This window comes from Sarcophilus harrisii, chromosome 5 (genome assembly GCF_902635505.1).
Source record: "Sarcophilus harrisii chromosome 5, mSarHar1.11, whole genome shotgun sequence".
Classification (NCBI taxonomy): Eukaryota; Metazoa; Chordata; class Mammalia; order Dasyuromorphia; family Dasyuridae; genus Sarcophilus; species Sarcophilus harrisii.
Window position 1 is genome coordinate 1,980,715 of NC_045430.1, and position 18,115 is coordinate 1,998,829.

Genomic DNA, 18,115 nt, shown 5'->3' on the forward strand with positions numbered 1-18,115 from the left:
GTTGAGATTGCAGGTGCAGCTTCCTGGTCAAAGCTACAGGTTATTGTCAGCACACCTTGCCTATGTGTCCTGGATGCCATCAAGTTCTACGAACCTTTGCCATGACTAGCAATTTAAGTTAATGACAGATTTTAAAGCACTCACTGTGTGCATGGGCTTCAGCTTACTGGGGAGCCAAATGTGTAATTAGTCCACTGTTCCTGACCATCTCCAATCTATCTCCAGCATGCCTTTTCAGCCTTTTCTCTCTTGCACCTCTGTATCAAACTTTACTCTTTGGTGCTACAGTTTCCAGTCTATAAAATGGGAGGTTCCTGTGGTCCCTGTCTCCTAGGGTTGTTGTGGAGCTCAAAGGAGATTGTGATGTAAGGCACTTTGTAAACTCTACACCAAAATATTTGTTTTTATTATTTCAGGCACATGTGGTCCAGTTGGGAATATGAGTCTTGAAATAATAGTCTACAGAGCTAGTTCTTTAGGGAGCTCTATGGTCACTGCATAAAATTCCAAAAAACTGATTTGGGATTAATAGAAGGAACAACTTAATAACGGTGAGAGTTAACCAACCATTGATTGGGTTGTCTTGTTTTGAGAGTAAGCCCCCCATCCTGGGGAGAGTTGAGGCAGAAGGTGTGCAATGTTTGTCTTAGGTGCCGTGGAGGAAATTTCTGCTTCAGAAAGGTTGTTGGACTAGATATAGTGAAATACTCCTCACCCAAGTTCAGGGATGTATTGTTTATGGGACATGTAGCAACGGGAGTTGATTTTTATAGGACTACCCTGAGTTTGCAAAGGACTCTTTATAGGTCTCTTCTCTGATCTTGCCACCAGACCTGGAAGGTCTGTATCTTTATCTTTTCACAAATGAAGAAATAGGTACCCATAATGAGGAAGGTCACAAGGCAGTGATTAGCAGAGCCTAGCTTCTGGCCTCAGGGTTTTTTATGCAGAACACGCTGTAGATCCAGGCACATTTAACTCTAGTATGGTGCTAAAATCACACCCTAGAAGCAAGGTCCATGGGATTGTCCAGTTTAGACCCATGGGCTATTTCCTGAGCTGCAAACATGTCTCAGTGATGAAGAGCATCCTCATGTGGGAAGATTAGTGAAGCTAGGGAAGAAGACAAAGTAAGCCCAAATCACACAGATTGCAGTATCATCCCCAATTCTCCCCTCTTCTGGTTCAGAATGCTCCACCTCATCATTACCATGGCAATTTGAGCCCTCATCATTCTCCCATCCTGTGGCTGTTGGCTGTTGTCAACATTGAGTACAGACCTGACCAGGCACATTTATGACAATTGCTTCTGATGCTGTTTTTCTGTAAGAAGACTCTACTAGACTCTAGAGTTAAATGTGTGAAAAATGTAGCATAGTTGAGGGTTTTCAAAGGGATGATGAAATATAGGATTTCACTTTCCTTGTGAACTTTAGGTGGCAGTGACCATAAGGGTCCTTAATCTGGTCTTAGTGGAAGGATTCCATGTGTCTCTCAAGCAGAAAGAATCTGACCTGGCCCCAAGAGACCTGAGACTGAGGGCCTGGTTTTACTATTCTGGAGCTATGTCATATGGGCCAAGTCATTTCACTTCTCTAAGTCTATTTCCTTATGTATAGAATGGTGCTGTTACTATGCTCCCCAAGAGGATGTTTGTGATGACAATTAGCTACTTTTATTACATATTGAGGTTTAAGGTTCAAATCTATTCAGGAGATTTTTGGAGAGGCAATGGCGTGGAGCAAAGAGTTCTGGGTCTGGACTTGAATTCTACATCTGACGCTTACTAGTTGTGTTATTGTGAGCAAGTCATAGAAGATCATGAAAATCTAGATCAAAAAGAGACCTCTCTGATGATCAAGGCAAGCTCCCAGCACTTTACAAAGAAGAAAACCGAGACATGGGGAAATGAAGTGACTTGCCCAACGTCCGTCACTCTTATGAAAGGTGCTCACTTTAAGATTGCTCCTCCAATCTGAAGCACCACACCTAGCATGTCGTTAGTCTTCAATGAAGGTTTGTTGGATTGGATGCCATCCATAGAATTTACTTCCCTTCCTCCCTGCTGCTTGGAAAGTACTTGGTAAATCATAAAGCTATTGAGAAACGTCTGCCATTATTGTTAGTAATATTTGTTCCCATCACCAAAAGTATGGCCTCCAGGTGAGAGAAGAATACTGAGATTGGTTAAGATGACAGGAAAATATGATTAGTGTTGGAGATGTGGGAAAATTGGGGCACTAGTGCATTGTTGGAAGGGTTTGCAAGATGATCCAACCATTCTGGGGAGCAATTTGAAATCATGCCCAAAGGGCTGTAAAATTGTACATACCCTTTGATCCAGCAGTCTCACTACTGGGTTCATATCCCAAAGAAATCATGAGAGCAAAGGACCCACAAATGCAAGAATGTTTGTAAAAACCCTTTTTTGTAGAGGCAAGGAATTGGGAATGCTCATTAGTTGGAGAATGCCAAATAGGTTATGGTATATGAATGGAATGGAATATTATTGTTCTATAAGAAATGATGAGCAGGCTGATTTCAGAAAAGTCTGGAGAGACATGACATGATGCTGAGTGAAGTGAGCGGAATCAGGAGAACTTTGTACATAGAAATAAGATATGATGATGAACTATGATGGACTTGACTTTTCTCAACAATGAAGTGATTCAAGGCAATCGCAATAGACTTGAGATGGAAAATATCCTCTGCATCCAAAGAGAGAATTACGAAGACTGAATGTGGATCACAGCATAGTATTTTCACCTTTTTTCATTTGTTTTTCTTTTTAATGGTTTCTTTCCTTTTGATCTGATGGTTTTTGTACAACATGAAAAATATGGAAATATGTTTAAAAGGATTGCACACATCTATATCAGAATCTTGCTGTCTTAGGCAGGGGGAAGGTAAGGGAAGAAGGATGAAGAATTCAGCTCTTTAAGTCTTACAAAAATGAATGTTGAAAACTATCTTTACATGTATATAGAAAAGTAAAATACTATAAAAATTTTAAAAAGAAAGAAAATATCAACTGAGGCACAAAAAACTGTTGCTCTAAGTGGGAAAGGTGCATCCATGTTAATGAAAGCAAGGATCTTTTGAAATATATGTAAACTTGTTACATATTGAAATTTATAGGATATACTTTGAAGGGTCCATGATTTTATTGGTGTCAGCCAGCATGCATTTATTAAACAGTTAAAGTAGCACTTCCTTCCAAGATCACCACTCAACAATCTGCCTCCATCTACTCAATCTGTGTGATTCATGTTCATATTCTGGCATAAATCCTTCATGATGGATCTTCCGATTTGTCTCCCTAAAATTCTTCATATATTCTTTCAACAATACTCTGTACTTTGGCAAAGGTGAGAAATAGGGTATGTTGCTCCCCGCTTTTGTGAGTTGGGCCGGCCCGACCCCTTTTCTGATCCCACATGTTCTGGAGCAAGTCTGGTAAACCATTGAGGTACCTAGTGACATGTTGCGGCCACCCTTTGTATTGCCCTTTTTGCCACTTGCAATTTTTGTTCTTTGTAGATTATGAGGTTCTAAAAGTCCATGATTCTTTATTACTAGTAGTAATAGTAATAATAGATTATAAAGCTCAGTATAAATGTGAGTTATTATTGATTATTTCTTCCTCCCCCCTCCCATATAGGAGAAAATGCCCAAGGCTGTAAGAACCAGCAATTGCTGACTCTGACCCTAGCTTCCTCCCTTCCCCCCACTCTCCTCATCCATCCAGTCTCGCTTTGTCAAGAGAATTCCAGGGGTTTCCAGGCCACCCAAGGTAGCCTGCAAACTAGAGAGAGGTTAAAAGTTATCTTTGACTTTTAAGGTCCCCTTTTGAAAATTATTATTAAAATACTTAGAATTGTAGATGTAGTCATAAGAAACTCATTTATCTTGACAAAAGTGCTACTATAAAGTATCCAGCCCTCATAAAATAACCTTTGCAATGATTGTTTCTGCCGGTATCAATAAATTCTGACAAAGTGAGGAAAGGTCAGACATCGCCAGGAAGCATGTCTTTGCTGCTTGTTAATTAAAGGTTTGTAAGAACGTGGCTAAGCTAGTTTCTTTGGGGGTGGGGGACATGTCTGGGAGAAGTAGGAAAGCTGAAGGGAGGATGTAAAGACAAATGGAACATGGCCCAGATTGAATGTCATTCAGTCCGTTCAGTGAAAATTTACTAAGTACCAACTTAATAAATTAGTACGGGGCCACAAGCTTGGTGCTGTGGACACAAAGACAAACGTCTTTGCCAATGTGTGTGTATATATGTGCACAGATAGGTATAATACATAGCAGGAGAGAGTGCTGACAATTGTCAGGGACCAGAGCCTTCTTTGCACTTTCCATATTTCACCATCTTCTCTCTTACCTGATTGCAAAATCTAAATAAAGCCTTTTTCACTCTTCCTTTCCCCTGGAAAAAATTACTGATTTTTGGAGTCAAAAGACCTAGGTTCAAATTACTATCTGTGTGATAAATCTTTTTAGGTCTCAAGTTTTCTCCTTTGTAAAATATAAGCATTTGGCTAAATAGTCTCTGAAGCCCCTTCCAGCTCTAAATCTATTACTGTGGTCCCCCTGCACCTTCTCTAAGTCTTCTCTAAGATTAAATGGTCCTCCCATACCCTCTCTAAATCTGTTCTTGAGTGAGCCCTGTGTACCTCCTCTAAGTCTGTGACCTGAGTTTAGAGAGACTCTTCAGTCTCTCATTTCCAATTGCTTTTTAGACATCTCAACCTGCATGTTCAGTAGACATCTTACATTTCAAATGAGATAATTATAAAGAGCTTGGCACAGTGCTTGGCACATAATAAGTGCTACATAAAAGTTATTTCCAGTCAGTGAAGTGCTGGCATCCTTGGCAGCTGCTTATAATAAAGACAAAAGAAAGACAAAAACAAAGAACTCATGGAATAAGTGGGAAATCTTCCAAATTTCATATTCCTGGGGGCATCTTGGCCAGTGCTTTAGAAGCGTCCAGCTACCAAAGAAATGGGGAGGAGTCCCTGTGAAACCAATGCCTCCTCCTTCGGTTTAAGAATGGACCCCGATCTTTGAGCAACTTGATTTTAATTAACTAATTAAAACTAACAGACAGATGGTTCTTTTTCAAGTTTAAACAGAAAAAAGTCTGAAAATTATTGAGGCATTAAGTATCTCCACATGCTGAATCTCCCATAAAGAAGGGAGAATGAGAAAGGAGTAAAGCTCAGTTCATTAAGTGCTAGTCTGGTACTAGGTATTGCCTATACAAACGGAAAAAAACCCTCAGGAAGCTTCCACTCTACTAACCCACTGACTGCTTTCCCTTTCATCCAGGCTGTTGCTAAACAAGGACTTTGGCCATAACCTGGTTTTTAGTACTCTGCTATGCTAAGTATATGAATGAATTCTATATCTCTGAGAATGTCTCTGAGGAAAAAAATGTACTCATGATAAGCATTTCATCGACATATCTAAAGCAAGATTCATTCTCTTTCCCCCTAAACCCTCCCTTTATTGATCAGGGTACCTCTGTCCTCAAAAGTCCTCAGCATTGCCACATTGAAATCAACCTGGATTCCTCAGCATCTCTCACCACACCTTTCCCCCTTTCTCCCACAGCCAATTTCTCTTCAATGTCTGTAGACTTTACTTCTGTTCCATCTAATATATCCCCTTATTTTTCTGATATCCAGATGCTGACCCTCTTCACACCATTGTGATAGCTGCTGGGAGAAAGGTGCCTGCCTCTAATCTCTCCTCACTTCAGTCATCCTCCTTCAGCCTTTAAAAATTTCCCTAAAACACACATCTGATTATGTCATCCCCCCTACTCAATAAAATCTATTGGCTCCCTCTCACCGTTAAGGACAAATACTAAATGATCTGTTTGGCCTTAAAAGCCACTCTTAATCTGCCCCCTCTTATTTTTTCAGACTTTTTACACCCAATTCCCCGACTCATACTCTTGAATCCAGGAAATCAACCTCCTAATTTCGAGACACTCCATCTCTCAGCTTTGATCATTCTCCCTGCCCAGAATGCTCCATCCTCGTCTTAACCTACTGGCTTCCCTGGTTTTAAGTCCTAACTAAAATCTCATCTTCCACAGGAAGCCTTCCTCACCCCTCTTAATCCTTCCTTCTGTTAAGTATTTCCTATTTATACTTTAGAGAACTTAATTGTACATATTTTGTTTAGTTGTGTCCCCCACACATGCACACCATTAGCCTATGAGCTCTTTGAAGATAGGGAGTCTCATTCTTTTTTGTATCTCCAGTGCTTAGAACTGGAGTTTGGCACATAGTAAATGCTTAATAAATTATTATTGACTGACTTATAAGTTTATAACATTTTCCCATCATTTTCTTTTTTCATTGAAGTTTTTTTTTAAAACATATGCAAGGATAATTTTTCAACATTTTCCCTTGAAAAATCTTGTGTTCCAAATTCCCTCCCTTCTCCCCAACCCCTCCTCTACATAGCAAGTAATTCAATATATGTTAAACATGGTAAAATATATGTAAATGAATATAGGCATATCTGTTTATACAACTATCTTGCTGCACAAGAAAAATCAGATCAAAAAGGGAAAAAATGAGAAAGAAAATAAAATACAAGCAAACAACAAAAAGAGTGAAAAATGCTGTGTTGTAATCTAGACTCAGTTCCTACAGTCCTCTCTCTCCTATAAAGCTGGCCTTTGTAACTCACTCTCTGGTAATTTTCTAGGGCAAAGTAGCCTTCTCTGGCTACCACATTCAATGTGTGGGATCTTTTCCATTTGAATATAAACCCCTTGAAAGAAGTGTCCAGAGTTTGTGCCTGGAACATGCTAAATGTTTAATTGATGCTTTCTTATTTAATTATTCGTACATCATAAGTAATTATACTCAAGGATTATAAACCAATACATAGGACATATCTGAAAACAAATGTTCCATTCCACAGCTCTTGAGGATCAACTCTGCCAAGGGATGTCTGAGCAGAGCATACTCGAGCCCTTATTAGTTGCCACCAGAGTTCTGGAGAATTAGATTGTTTTCCTTTCCATCATGTTGGATATTGTCCAGGATAAAGGTCTAACACCTTTTTTGATTGTATCCCTAGTGTGAAAAAAAATGTACGTCTACCCCAATATATACATGTCAGCCATTTATAAACTCTATAATGTGTGAATCAACATATATTTATATATATATATATATATATATATATATATATATATAGTAATTGTAAAAATAATGCAAAGTAAGAATTTTAAAATGTGACATGAAATAAGGTTTTATCTGAGAATAAGAAACCACTGAGTGGGAGAGTGATATTTAGGAAATTCACTCTGGCTGCTGATGAGCACAATAGATGGGATAGGGGAGAACAGGGGCAGGGAGATCTTCTAGGAAGCTCTGGGCATAGTCCAGGTGTGAGGTGATGAGATATGAGATTCATCAAGGCAGCTGAGTCAGGGGAAGATATTGTGGAAGTAGAAAAGTCAAGATTTGGTAATGGATTGGATATATTGGGTGAGAGGCAAGTGAGAAACCAAATAGATAATGTCAGGGTAGAGAAGCCAAGTGCCTATTGTATTAGGTCCACTCAACGGACATCAGGAATATCAGAATAGGGGTGAATTTGGGGAAAGGTTTGGGACATTCTGTATTTTATATACTTCTGGGACATTGAGATTTAAGAGAGAAGTTGGGGATGGATATATAGAAGAGGGTGTTATTTACATTAAACTGAGGGGACTGATGTAGTTTCTAAGGGAGAGAGGACAAAATAACCTTGGGGAATGCCCAGAGTTGGGGGATGTGATACCCCTGAGAAACAGGCAAAGGTCAAGAAGGTGTGGAATAGGAATGGGGGAAGTAAGGCAGGAGAGGGCAGTGAACCCAGAAAGGAACCCAGGAGGAGAGGGTGAGCAGTAGTGTCAGATACTATAAAGAGCCAAAAAAGATGAATATTGAGGGGGGATAGACTATTAGACTACATCTAGCAAGTGGATAAAGATGGCAGAGATCAGCAACTGGGGCAACAAGAGTAGTGGCAGCGCTGGCAGCTCAGGCAAGGGGGCAATATCAGCCAAGCAGATGGTTGCTGACTTCAACTGCCTTCAGCAGGAACAGAGGGGCTGGCATCCAAAGCATCTGAGCTAGAAATGGGGTTGAATCAGCACAGCCTAGTGATAGATACACTGAAAGAATGGGACCAGACCCAACCCAGAAGTGCTGTCAAATGGTTAGTGGGAGGAGGGGTTTCTGGTGGAACTGTCAAAGAAGTGCTGCCTTCTTTGGAGGGATCATTAAGACAGTACCCCAGCAGCTTCAAGCAAGGGGAAGGGTGTTGAATGACTTCAGGGAAAACCATAATATTCACCCAATGGGTGAGGGTGAGAAGCCAGCAGCCAAGGACAATGGAGAGGGGTCTTGGGCCAAGGCCAGCTCAGCTGGTATACTGGTCTCCTAAGAATCAAGACCTCTGTCCTGGTTTTCTCCCATGTCTCTTTCATATAACCCTTTATTATTTTTCTTTGTTGCTGCTCTTGTAATATTTTTGTTAAATAAATGGTTTGCTCTTTAAAAAAAAAAAAAAGACCATTAGATTTGTCTACTGAAAGAACATTGATGACTTTGAGGGGAGCAATTTCAGCTGAGTGAAAAGTGAAGAGTGTACAGGACCTTGAGGATCTGGGAGACTGGAAAGATATTGTGTTCCAAAGAAATAAGGATATTCAAAAGAGGTAGGTCTGGGAGAACAGGACAGAATTCCAACCTATCTATACCCGCTCATTCTGCACCATTTATTCTTTCTTGCTGAAATAATAATGGGTATCTATGGGTATCTAATGGGTATCAAATAATGGGTATCTATTTTGGTTTTTGTTCACTATAAAAGTGCTGCCATAGATAGTTTTACATACATGGGACTTTCCTTTGTCTTTTGCCTCTAATATGTATGTTCCTAATACTGATATCTTCGGATCAAAAGGTTTATAATTTGGTGATTTTTAGGAATAATTTCCAATTATTTTAAAGAATGACTGGATCAGTTTGCCAGTTCACAGTTCTACCTAGCAAATCTCAACATTTCCCATTTTTATCATTCATCTTTGTAAATGTGATAGCTGTGAACTGAAACCACAGGATTGAGATTTTATGCCTCATATTTATAATTAGTGATTTAGAATATTCTTCTGTATCATTGTTGGCATTTGCCTCTCTCCTTTTGATACTGTCTGTTCACATCCTTTGACCATTTCTCTATTGAGAAATAGATCTTGTTCCTTTACATTTGTATCAATTTCTTGTATATTTTGTATATCAGATTGTTCTGAGATATATTTGCTGCTAAGATTATTTCCCCACTCCCAACTGTCCCAATGAATGGCTTCTAACACTGTTGAATTTTCATCATGTGTTTCAGTTTTATGTATTTGAAGTGGTCAATTCTATGATTACTAGTGTATTTTAGTTAAGAATTCTCAGCAGGATGATTTCAGAGAGGCCTGGAGAGTCTTATATGAACTGATGCTAAATGAAATAAGCAAAAACAGGCGATCATGGTACACAGCAACAGCAGTATTACACAATGATCAATTCTGTTGGATGTGACTCTTTCCAACAATGAGGTGATTGAGGCCAGTCCCAATGATCTTGTGATGAAAAGAGCCATCTACACAGAGAGAGGAATGTGGAAACTGAGTGTAGATTGCAACATAATATTCTGATTTTTTTGGTTTGTTATGCTTTGTTTTCTTACTCAATTTCTTTTCTTTTTGATCAGATTTTTCTTATGCAGCAAGATAATTGTATAAATATGTTTACATATATTGGATTTAACATATATTTTAACATGTGTAACATTTATTGGATTGCTTGCCATCTAGGGGAGGGGATGAGAGGAAGGAGGGGAAAATTTGGAAGAAAAGGCTCTGCAAGGGTCAGTGTTGAAAAATTATCTGTCCATAAATTTTGAAAATAAAAAGCTTTAATACAATTTTTTAAAAGAAGGAATTCTCTGTTAACCATTATTATATAAGGTACCTAATTCTTTTAATTTTTTTGATGTCATTACTTTTTGCATTTAAATTGTCTATCTACTTGGAGTTTAGTAGGGAGTAAATATAAGATCCTGGTGTGAACCTAATTCCTAATTAGGCTGATTTCCAAATCTTAAGTTTTGTTAAATAAGAACTTTTTATTCCAATAAGTGATTGTCTTTGAATTTTTTATTTTTTCCTTGAAGTTCTATTATTTCTGGGTTTCACTGACCTAATGTATTCCATTTTAACCTATTTCTGGTTTTAATTAAAAATTTTTTTTATTATTTTAGCCATTACTAAAATATTTTTTTCTACTTTATACTAGCTTTTCTTATCTAACAATGCTGGATTGTTGACCTTTTGTTTCTCTAGATTAAACTTATTATTTTGTATAGTTCTACAAAATAACCCCTTGGTAGACTGTTGCGGCACTAAATCTGTGAACTAATTTATTGGGATAGTATCTTTGTCTTTATCATATTTCTTTGGCCTACCCAACCAAAACCAATTTTTTCCAATTATTCAAGTCTTGATTTCTATAAAGAGTGTTTTTAGTTACATTCATATAAATTTTGGATGGCTTCCAAGATTTAAGAAATATATATATTTTTAGCTACTGAGAATGGCATTTACTTTTCTCTTCTTATTGGGTTTTGTTAGTAATCTATAGAGAATCTGATAATTCTGCTATTTTTAAATTTCTATGATGTTTTGTGTTGCTGTTAGTTTTTTAGGATTCTGTAAATAAATATATCTCCTGTAGAGTTTTCCTCCTCTTCACTCATATTTATTTTCTCATTTTTGTCTTACTCCCCTAAAACTAGAATTTGTAGAACAGTAGTAAATTATAATAACATTTGAGATTTTTGCTTTATTCCCAATTTTATTGGAAAGACTTCTAATCCTTCTCAATTACAAATAATGCTAGCTCTTAGATTTAGATAGATACTACTTATTACTTAAAGGTCCATTTTATTTCTGTGCTTTTAGTTCTTTTTACAAAAATGAAGTCTGTACTTTGTCAAAATCTTTTTCTACTTTCATTCTCAAAATTTTGTGATTTTAAAAAATTGCTTACAATTCTTGTAACTTTTCAGAGTAAATCATACCTCCCTGTCCATGCTTTCCATATATGTGTTATCTCCCCTATTTGAATGTAAGCTCCATGAGGACAAAGGTTGGCAAACACTAAATGCCCAATTAACATTTTTTTTATTTCATTTGTTCAGAATATGGTTTATGTTTAATTTCTCTAATGCTGAGCCACCCCTATGTTTCTGATATAAATCCAACTGGGTCATAGTGAATCATCTTTGAAATTACGCTAGATGGCTCCTGAGGTCCTTTCCAAAAGGAAAATTCTGAGAATATTGTTTTCAACTCATTACTAATATTTATTCAACATGTTAAAATCAATATTCATTAATGATATTGGTCTGTACTTTTCTTTTACTATTTTATGTCTTCTTGGTTTAGAGGAATCAGAATCACATTTGTCTTATAGAAATTTGTTACTTATTTTCTATTTCATTGTAGCCATTTATGTGATGTTGAATTTCTCTTTGAATGTTTAATAAAATTCACTTACAAGTCCATTTATACTGGGAAATTCCTCCTTGAGTTCATTTAGATTTTTTTTTCAATTTTTGTATCTGAGACTGTCATTTAAATATTGCTGTCTTATTCTCTTAATCTGGTTATTCTGCATTTTTATAAATATTCATTAGTTTCATTTAAGTTTTTGTTGTCATTGGCAAAGATTAGAGCAAATTAATTCCTAAAAATTTCCTTTATTTTCTCTTCATCTATTATGAATTTTCCTTTTCGTAATTTGGTTTCTTCTTTTTTGCACAACTAAATCAGTTGATATTTTGCTTGCTTAGTATTTTTACAAAATTGGCTGCTCTGTTTTGTTTTGTTTATCAATGTAATGTCTTTTTTGTTTTTGTTTATGTGTTTGGTTTTTAGAAGTTATAGTTTTATGATTATTTAAGGATTTTTAATGTGTTGCTTTTCTAGTGTTTGTTTTTAAGCTACATGCTTAATTTGCTGATGCTTTCTTACTCTCTTTTGTTGATGAAAGTATTTCAAGAAATAAAATTCCCCTTGAGGACTGCTTTGGCAGCATCCCAAAAGTTTTGCTATGCTCTCTCATTGTTATTTATTATTTCCATGATTTGTCCTTTGGCCCACTCATTTTTTAGCATTATTTTATTTAATTTTCATGTTAGTATGAATCCTTTCTTCAAATTCTTCTTGCTGATTATAACCTTATATTGTGAAATCGTATCTTTTCTTTTTTTTGTCCTAACACATACTTGTTCTTGTAAGGATGTATAATGCAAAGCCGAGAATCATGTATAATCCTTTTGATTCTCAGTCAGCAATTTAGTTTTATCATATTCACTTTTTCTAAAATCCCCTCTCTCTGTTTCTGCCACAGGCCTTGGGCACCATTGCAGCAGTGCCCATTAAAGTTCCTCAGGTCAGCTCCTTGCACAGGTTGGTGGGGCAAGGACCAGCAGCGCTACCTCAGGTAAAAGGACAAGACATTCTCTCTCTCTCTCTCTCTCTCTCTCTCTCTCTCTCTCTCTCTCTCTCTCTCTCTCTCTCTCTCTCTCTCTCTCTCTTCCTCTCTCTCTCTCTCTGTGTGTGTCCCTTTTTCCCCCATGGCCATCTTGGTGATGAGACCCCTTCACCCTGTAGCCTCTGGGAGTCTCTCTGTTTCTGCCCAAACTCCTGGGACCAGATCGCCTGTTCCCTGGAGTCATGGGGAATAGATGTTATACCTCAACTTGGCTATATCAAAGGGGATAAGAAAGGAGCTGGACCCTCCATAATGCAGCACATGAGCTGAGAAAGCCCAGCAATGGCTTTGAGGTGGAAGTGTGGCCAGTGGGCAGAGCTTTAGGGTCACCCATCCCAACCCTTTCCTTCTTCAAAGGAGGACACTGAATGTGGAGTGGACCTAGTCACAAAACCTGGATATACCCTGTGGGATCTTCTGTTTTCATTTTGCCAAGCTACCCCTAGACTGGAGGGAAGGAGAGAAAACAGAATAAATGAGTTGTCCCTTTGAAGCTAAAAGGTATCTTCAAGGTGACCTTGGCCACCCCTCTTGCAGAGGGACAAAGAAGGAAGTTGAAATTCAGAGAGGAAAAGCACACTGTCAGAGCTGGATTCAAATCCAGGGCCTCTGATTCCAAATCTAGTACTCTTCATGGTGTCACTATTTAATTTTTTCTAGTTCTATAAAATAATTTTTTGGCAGTTTGGTATGGCACTGATCAAATAGACTAATAGGCAGAATTGTCATTTTTATTATATTAGCTTGGCCTATCCATAAGCAATTGATATTTTTCCAGTTGTTTATATCTGATTTTATTTGTGTGTGGAGTGTTTTGTAATTATGTTCGTATAGTTCTTAGGTTTGTCTTGGCAGGTAGGCCCCAAGTATTTCAATTTTTTTAATGGAACTTCTCTTTTGGTCTCTTGCTGATGGGATTTTTCAGTAATATATAGAAATGCTGATGATTTGTGTGGGTTTATTTTATATCCTGCAACTTTGATAAGGCTGTAAATTGTTTTGAGTACATTTAACTTTTTCCAATACTCAGAACCAGCCTCATCCCACTGCCCCATCCCTTCAGGCATGAGCATCTCCTTTCTTCATCTCTGCCCTGGGGATGGCTTGTGTCCCTGGAAGGGACGTCTAGAGTTCTCATGGCAGAACTCTGTGCCCACAATCTATGTATCTGTTTCTTTGCCCATGATGATTGGTGACTCCAAACACAACTATAGTCTTGAAGGCTATGTGGATGTATTCATATATGTCCTCATGCTCTTATGTGTGTATGGGCTTGTGAGTGTGAGACTGCTGAGGAGCCAGAGGTGGCTCTGGGGAACCGCTGGATTTAGGTCCTAGTTACCTCCCCCATTGACTAGATCCCTACCCTTACTTCTCCCTTGTCCTGGAGAGGAAGCCTACTGTCATGCAAAGAGCTCTGGGTGACACAGTGGGAGAGCTACACTCCAAGGGCTTCCCAGGTCTCTCATTTTGAATACTGTGATTCTAGCTTTACAAGGATTCTATGTGAGCCATGGACAGGTTTTCTTAGCAAGGATATTGGAATGGTTTGCCTTTTCCTTCTGCAGTGTGTTCCCATTTTGCAGGTGAAGAACTGAGGTAAATAGGAGCTAATTGACTTGTCCATAATCACATTGCTAGTAAGTGTCTGAGACTGGAGTCTTCTTAACTCCAGGTTCAGTGCACTATCCATTGCAATCAATACCCAGCTGTCCACTGATGATGATATAGCAGGTTTACAAAGAGTTTTCTCTACAACAACCAGAAGAAGTTAGCAACATAGTGTAAGCTTGATTATCCTGTAGCATGGTGGAGAGAGCCCCCTATCAATGGTAGGGGACCCAAGTTCAAATCCTGGCTAGCTGTGTGACTTGGGGTCAGTTGCTCATCTGGAAAGGGAGGCGATAGACTGACGGAGCCCTGGGATCACTTCCAACTCTCACTTCAAGATCCCAGAATCCTGTGATTGCATTTTAAAAATGGAAAACTCAGTGACTTCCCTGAAGTCACCCAATCAACTCAAACTCAGCCCTATGATTCTGAGTCTTCCTGAATCTGCCTCTCAACTTCATAAGATACAGCAGCCCCATTGGAAAAAGAAGTCCCTATGGGCAACATACTTAGGCTGCAATCAGTCACAAGCATTTAATTAACTGCTGACTGCATGCCAAGCCCTGGGGATACGGAGCCCAAAAAAGCTTCCCTCATCCCTGCCTCAAGGGGCTTATATTCTAATAGCAAGAGGAAAACAAAACGCACACGTAGAAAGACATAGAGTTTACAGAAAAGGACTAAAGATAACATGAAAGGAGGGAGGGAAGAGGCCAGTTTTAAAGCTCAGCCCAGCCCTCCTGGAGAAGAGGGGTATTTAGGTGAGTCCTAAAGGGCATGAATGATTTGGAGAGGTGAGGTAAGGAGGGAGAGAATTCTCAGTAGAGGTATCAAGATGGGTACTCATGTATGAAGAACAGCCAGGAGATAGTGTTGCTGTATTATTGATTTTGTGTGTGTGTGTGTGTGTGGGGGGGGAAATCAAGTGTAAGAAAGTTGGCACAGTAGGAAGGGGCCAAGATGTGAAGGCCTTGAAATGCCAACAACAAGTTTGCCTCTCCTATTAGAATGGGTATAGGGACTGTTTTTCCCCACTTTCCTGTTTTCCTAGCCCTCAAAAACCCCGCTTGATGCCTAAATTCTTGATGCTTATTGGTTAATTAATATTTGATCCTATAGGTAAAAGGGAACACATGTCCCCTCTGTACCAAGGTGGGTAGGTAATTGGGGAGACTGCCTGGAAGAAAGGGACTGAAAAATGGGGAAAGAGAGGTTTCCTGTCAACTGGAGGCCATGAGACATATGTTCACCTGGTCACTTCATACAAACTGGGAAGATTTTCCCAAGAAAAACCTCCAAAAATCATCCCACTCCCTGCTATGGTTCTTGCTGAGTTACAAATGATCACCAAGTCACTTGGTATGCCATGGAATCACCGCTAAATAGAAAAACCAACAAATATTAATTATGAGATTGCTATTCAGTGCAAACAGTAATTAGATCTTGAAACCTCCCTGTCCCCATCAGCCGGCATCCCCAGGAGCCCATTCCCAACAGCCCTGCCAAGCTTAGAATCTTAAAAGCAAAGAATCTCTGCCTCAGACTCATGGCAGCAAAGCCTCTTGGAATCGCATGTGCTCAAAGTCTGCAGCTCATTCAGGCTTAGAATCATCAACTAGCCCCATCATGGCCTTACAAGTAGCCTCTGAGTACCACAAAGTCTTAAAACATAGACTTTTGGTGTCTTAGGGGACCAGGGAATCCTAAAGTAGAGATCCTGCTTCTTAGGCAAGGAACCACAGAGTCCTAAAGAAGCAGAGACTCGTTGTTTTGGGGGACTACAGAATCCTAAAGACTCGGTGTTTTGGGGAACCACAAATTCCTAAAGCAGAGGCTCATTGTCTTGAGGGACCACAAAAGCCTAAAGCAGAGATTCAGTGTCTTGGGGGACCACAAAATCCTAAAGCAGAGCCTTGTTGTCTTGGGGGACCACAGAGTCCTAAAGCAGAGTCTCGGTTTCTCAGAACTATCTTAGGACAACTCTAAAACACAGCCATTGGATTCATGGGAATAGACATCAACTGCAACCTCTCCACACCTTAGGACAGTTTGTGAATTATTGTGGTAGAGAAAAAAGATGTGTGGTTACTGTTCCTCTGTTGGGAGAGTTTCCAGACTGATCCAGGCAGGTCTTTGGGGATCATCACAACGTGTGGGGAAGCCATGACTTGAAGACTTTTACATTGTGAACCACAGAATCATGGAACTAGGAGAGAGATTGTTAAATTCTTTCTGCTGTGTCCCCTGTGCTCAGGAGGGTGCCTGGTGCTTAATAAATGTTGATTGACTGACATAAGTGCTTAATAGAAGCTTGTGAAATGATTGGAACAGACTATCAGAAATGGAAGGAAATTTAAACTATGACATGAAGAGCTGAGCCTTAGAGCTCATTTAAGAGGTGGCATAGTGGATAGAATCTTGAACTAGAATCAAGAGGACCCGAGTTCAAATTCTGTCTCAGAAATTTAGAAGCTGGTTGAGCCTGAGCAACTCGCTCAGCCTCTCTGTGCCCAAGTTTCTCCATCTCATACAGCTCCCAGGTGGATCATGTTTTCAAGGTCTATGGAAATTCCAGCTCTCCTTCATTGTCCCCTAATCCATCCCCCTCATTTTCTAAATGAGGTAACTGAGGTCCTGAGAGGGAGAAGGAACTTTGCCTTAGGTCAGCCCCTCTTAGATTAGTGCCAGAGTCCGGACTTGAATCTGACTCCCTATCTTCTGCCCTGCTCCCTTGAGGAGCAAACTTGGGGATGGAGTGATGGTCAGAAAAGCCTGTGTTCAAATCTGGCCTCAGACTTTTATTAGCCTGAGATCCTGGGCAAGTCATTTACCCTCTGCCTGCCTCAGTTTCCTCAAGTGGGAAATAGGGACAATAATAGCACCCAATAGGCTTGTCGTAAGACTCAAATGAGCTAATATTTGCAAAAAGCAGCTTGCTCAGTGTCTGGCACATCCTAGGCACTTAATAAATGCTTATTCATTTTCCATCTGTTCCAGCCTGCCCCTCTTCTTTGGACAAAGCTTCGGGCTCCAAAGGGGAACCCGCTCCCAGTTCCTAGCCTTGGCCATAAGAGGGCAGGCAGCACTCAACCTTTGGCTGCTTGGTGGTCGCTGTCCGTGGAGATGAGGTCCTGACTCCCCTCCCCAGTTCTTTGTGAGACCACCCTGGGCTTGCCGAGGTCCCCACTGCTCTTAAGACTGGGTACAGAAATATTGCTGATGCTGGAGAGGCTCCCGAAGAGCTTGGCTCGTAGCAGCTCCCAGATAGCGTCCAGCCCAGGCAGAGGATCCAGGAGGCTCCATCCTTATTCTGTTCAGCTGCCCAGTCACTCTGTGCAAAGGGCAAAGGTTTTCCTCCCCTGAGTCCGTTTTCTCCAGGTCAGGACCTACTGTTCTCTGAAATCTCTGCCTCTTTAAGGTTTCCATGGCCCAAGGTCCCTAGGCAGGTCCCTCTCCTTTTCAGGACTCACTTCACAGTCACTAGATGCACCCTCGGCACAGCCTTGCTCCTGATCTTGGGAAAGTCTCTTCCCCTGGTGGTCCTTTCTCGCCTCCTCTGTACAAAGAGGGTATTTGACAAGATGAGTTCTAAAGCTCAGATGAGATCTCATTGGTAAAAAGCAATCAGCCCAGTACCTGGCACTTAGTAGGGGCTGCAGAAACGCTTGTTTCCTCCCTCCGAGGCTCGTGCCTCCAAACTCTGAGCTCTTTTTTTTTGCTCTGTAGAGATTGGCTGCATCTGGGAGTATGACCCTTCCCCAGACCCACCTGTGTCTTTGAGTATGGCCTTGCCCAAACTGTGGGGTCTCCAGCTTTCTTGCTCCCTGTTCCCACCTCCTCCTTCTGGTCAAATGTTCCTTCTCATCCCTAACCTC

At 39.9% G+C, this 18,115-nt stretch overlaps 1 protein-coding gene and 1 pseudogene across 4 annotated transcripts in view; both read left to right on the forward strand.

Annotated features, from left to right (window-relative positions):
- Nucleotides 1–18,115, forward strand: part of PHF21B (PHD finger protein 21B) — a 121,596-nt gene that overhangs the window by 87,613 nt on the left and 15,868 nt on the right. For all 4 annotated transcript variants that reach the window (XM_031940953.1, XM_003770782.3, XM_031940955.1 and 1 more), the window contains exon 3: nucleotides 12,486–12,578. In XM_031940953.1, coding sequence (XP_031796813.1) covers nucleotides 12,486–12,578 — 93 coding nt within the window. The remainder of the gene's footprint in view (nucleotides 1–12,485; nucleotides 12,579–18,115) is intronic.
- LOC100922227 lies at nucleotides 7,241–8,564 on the forward strand (annotated as a pseudogene).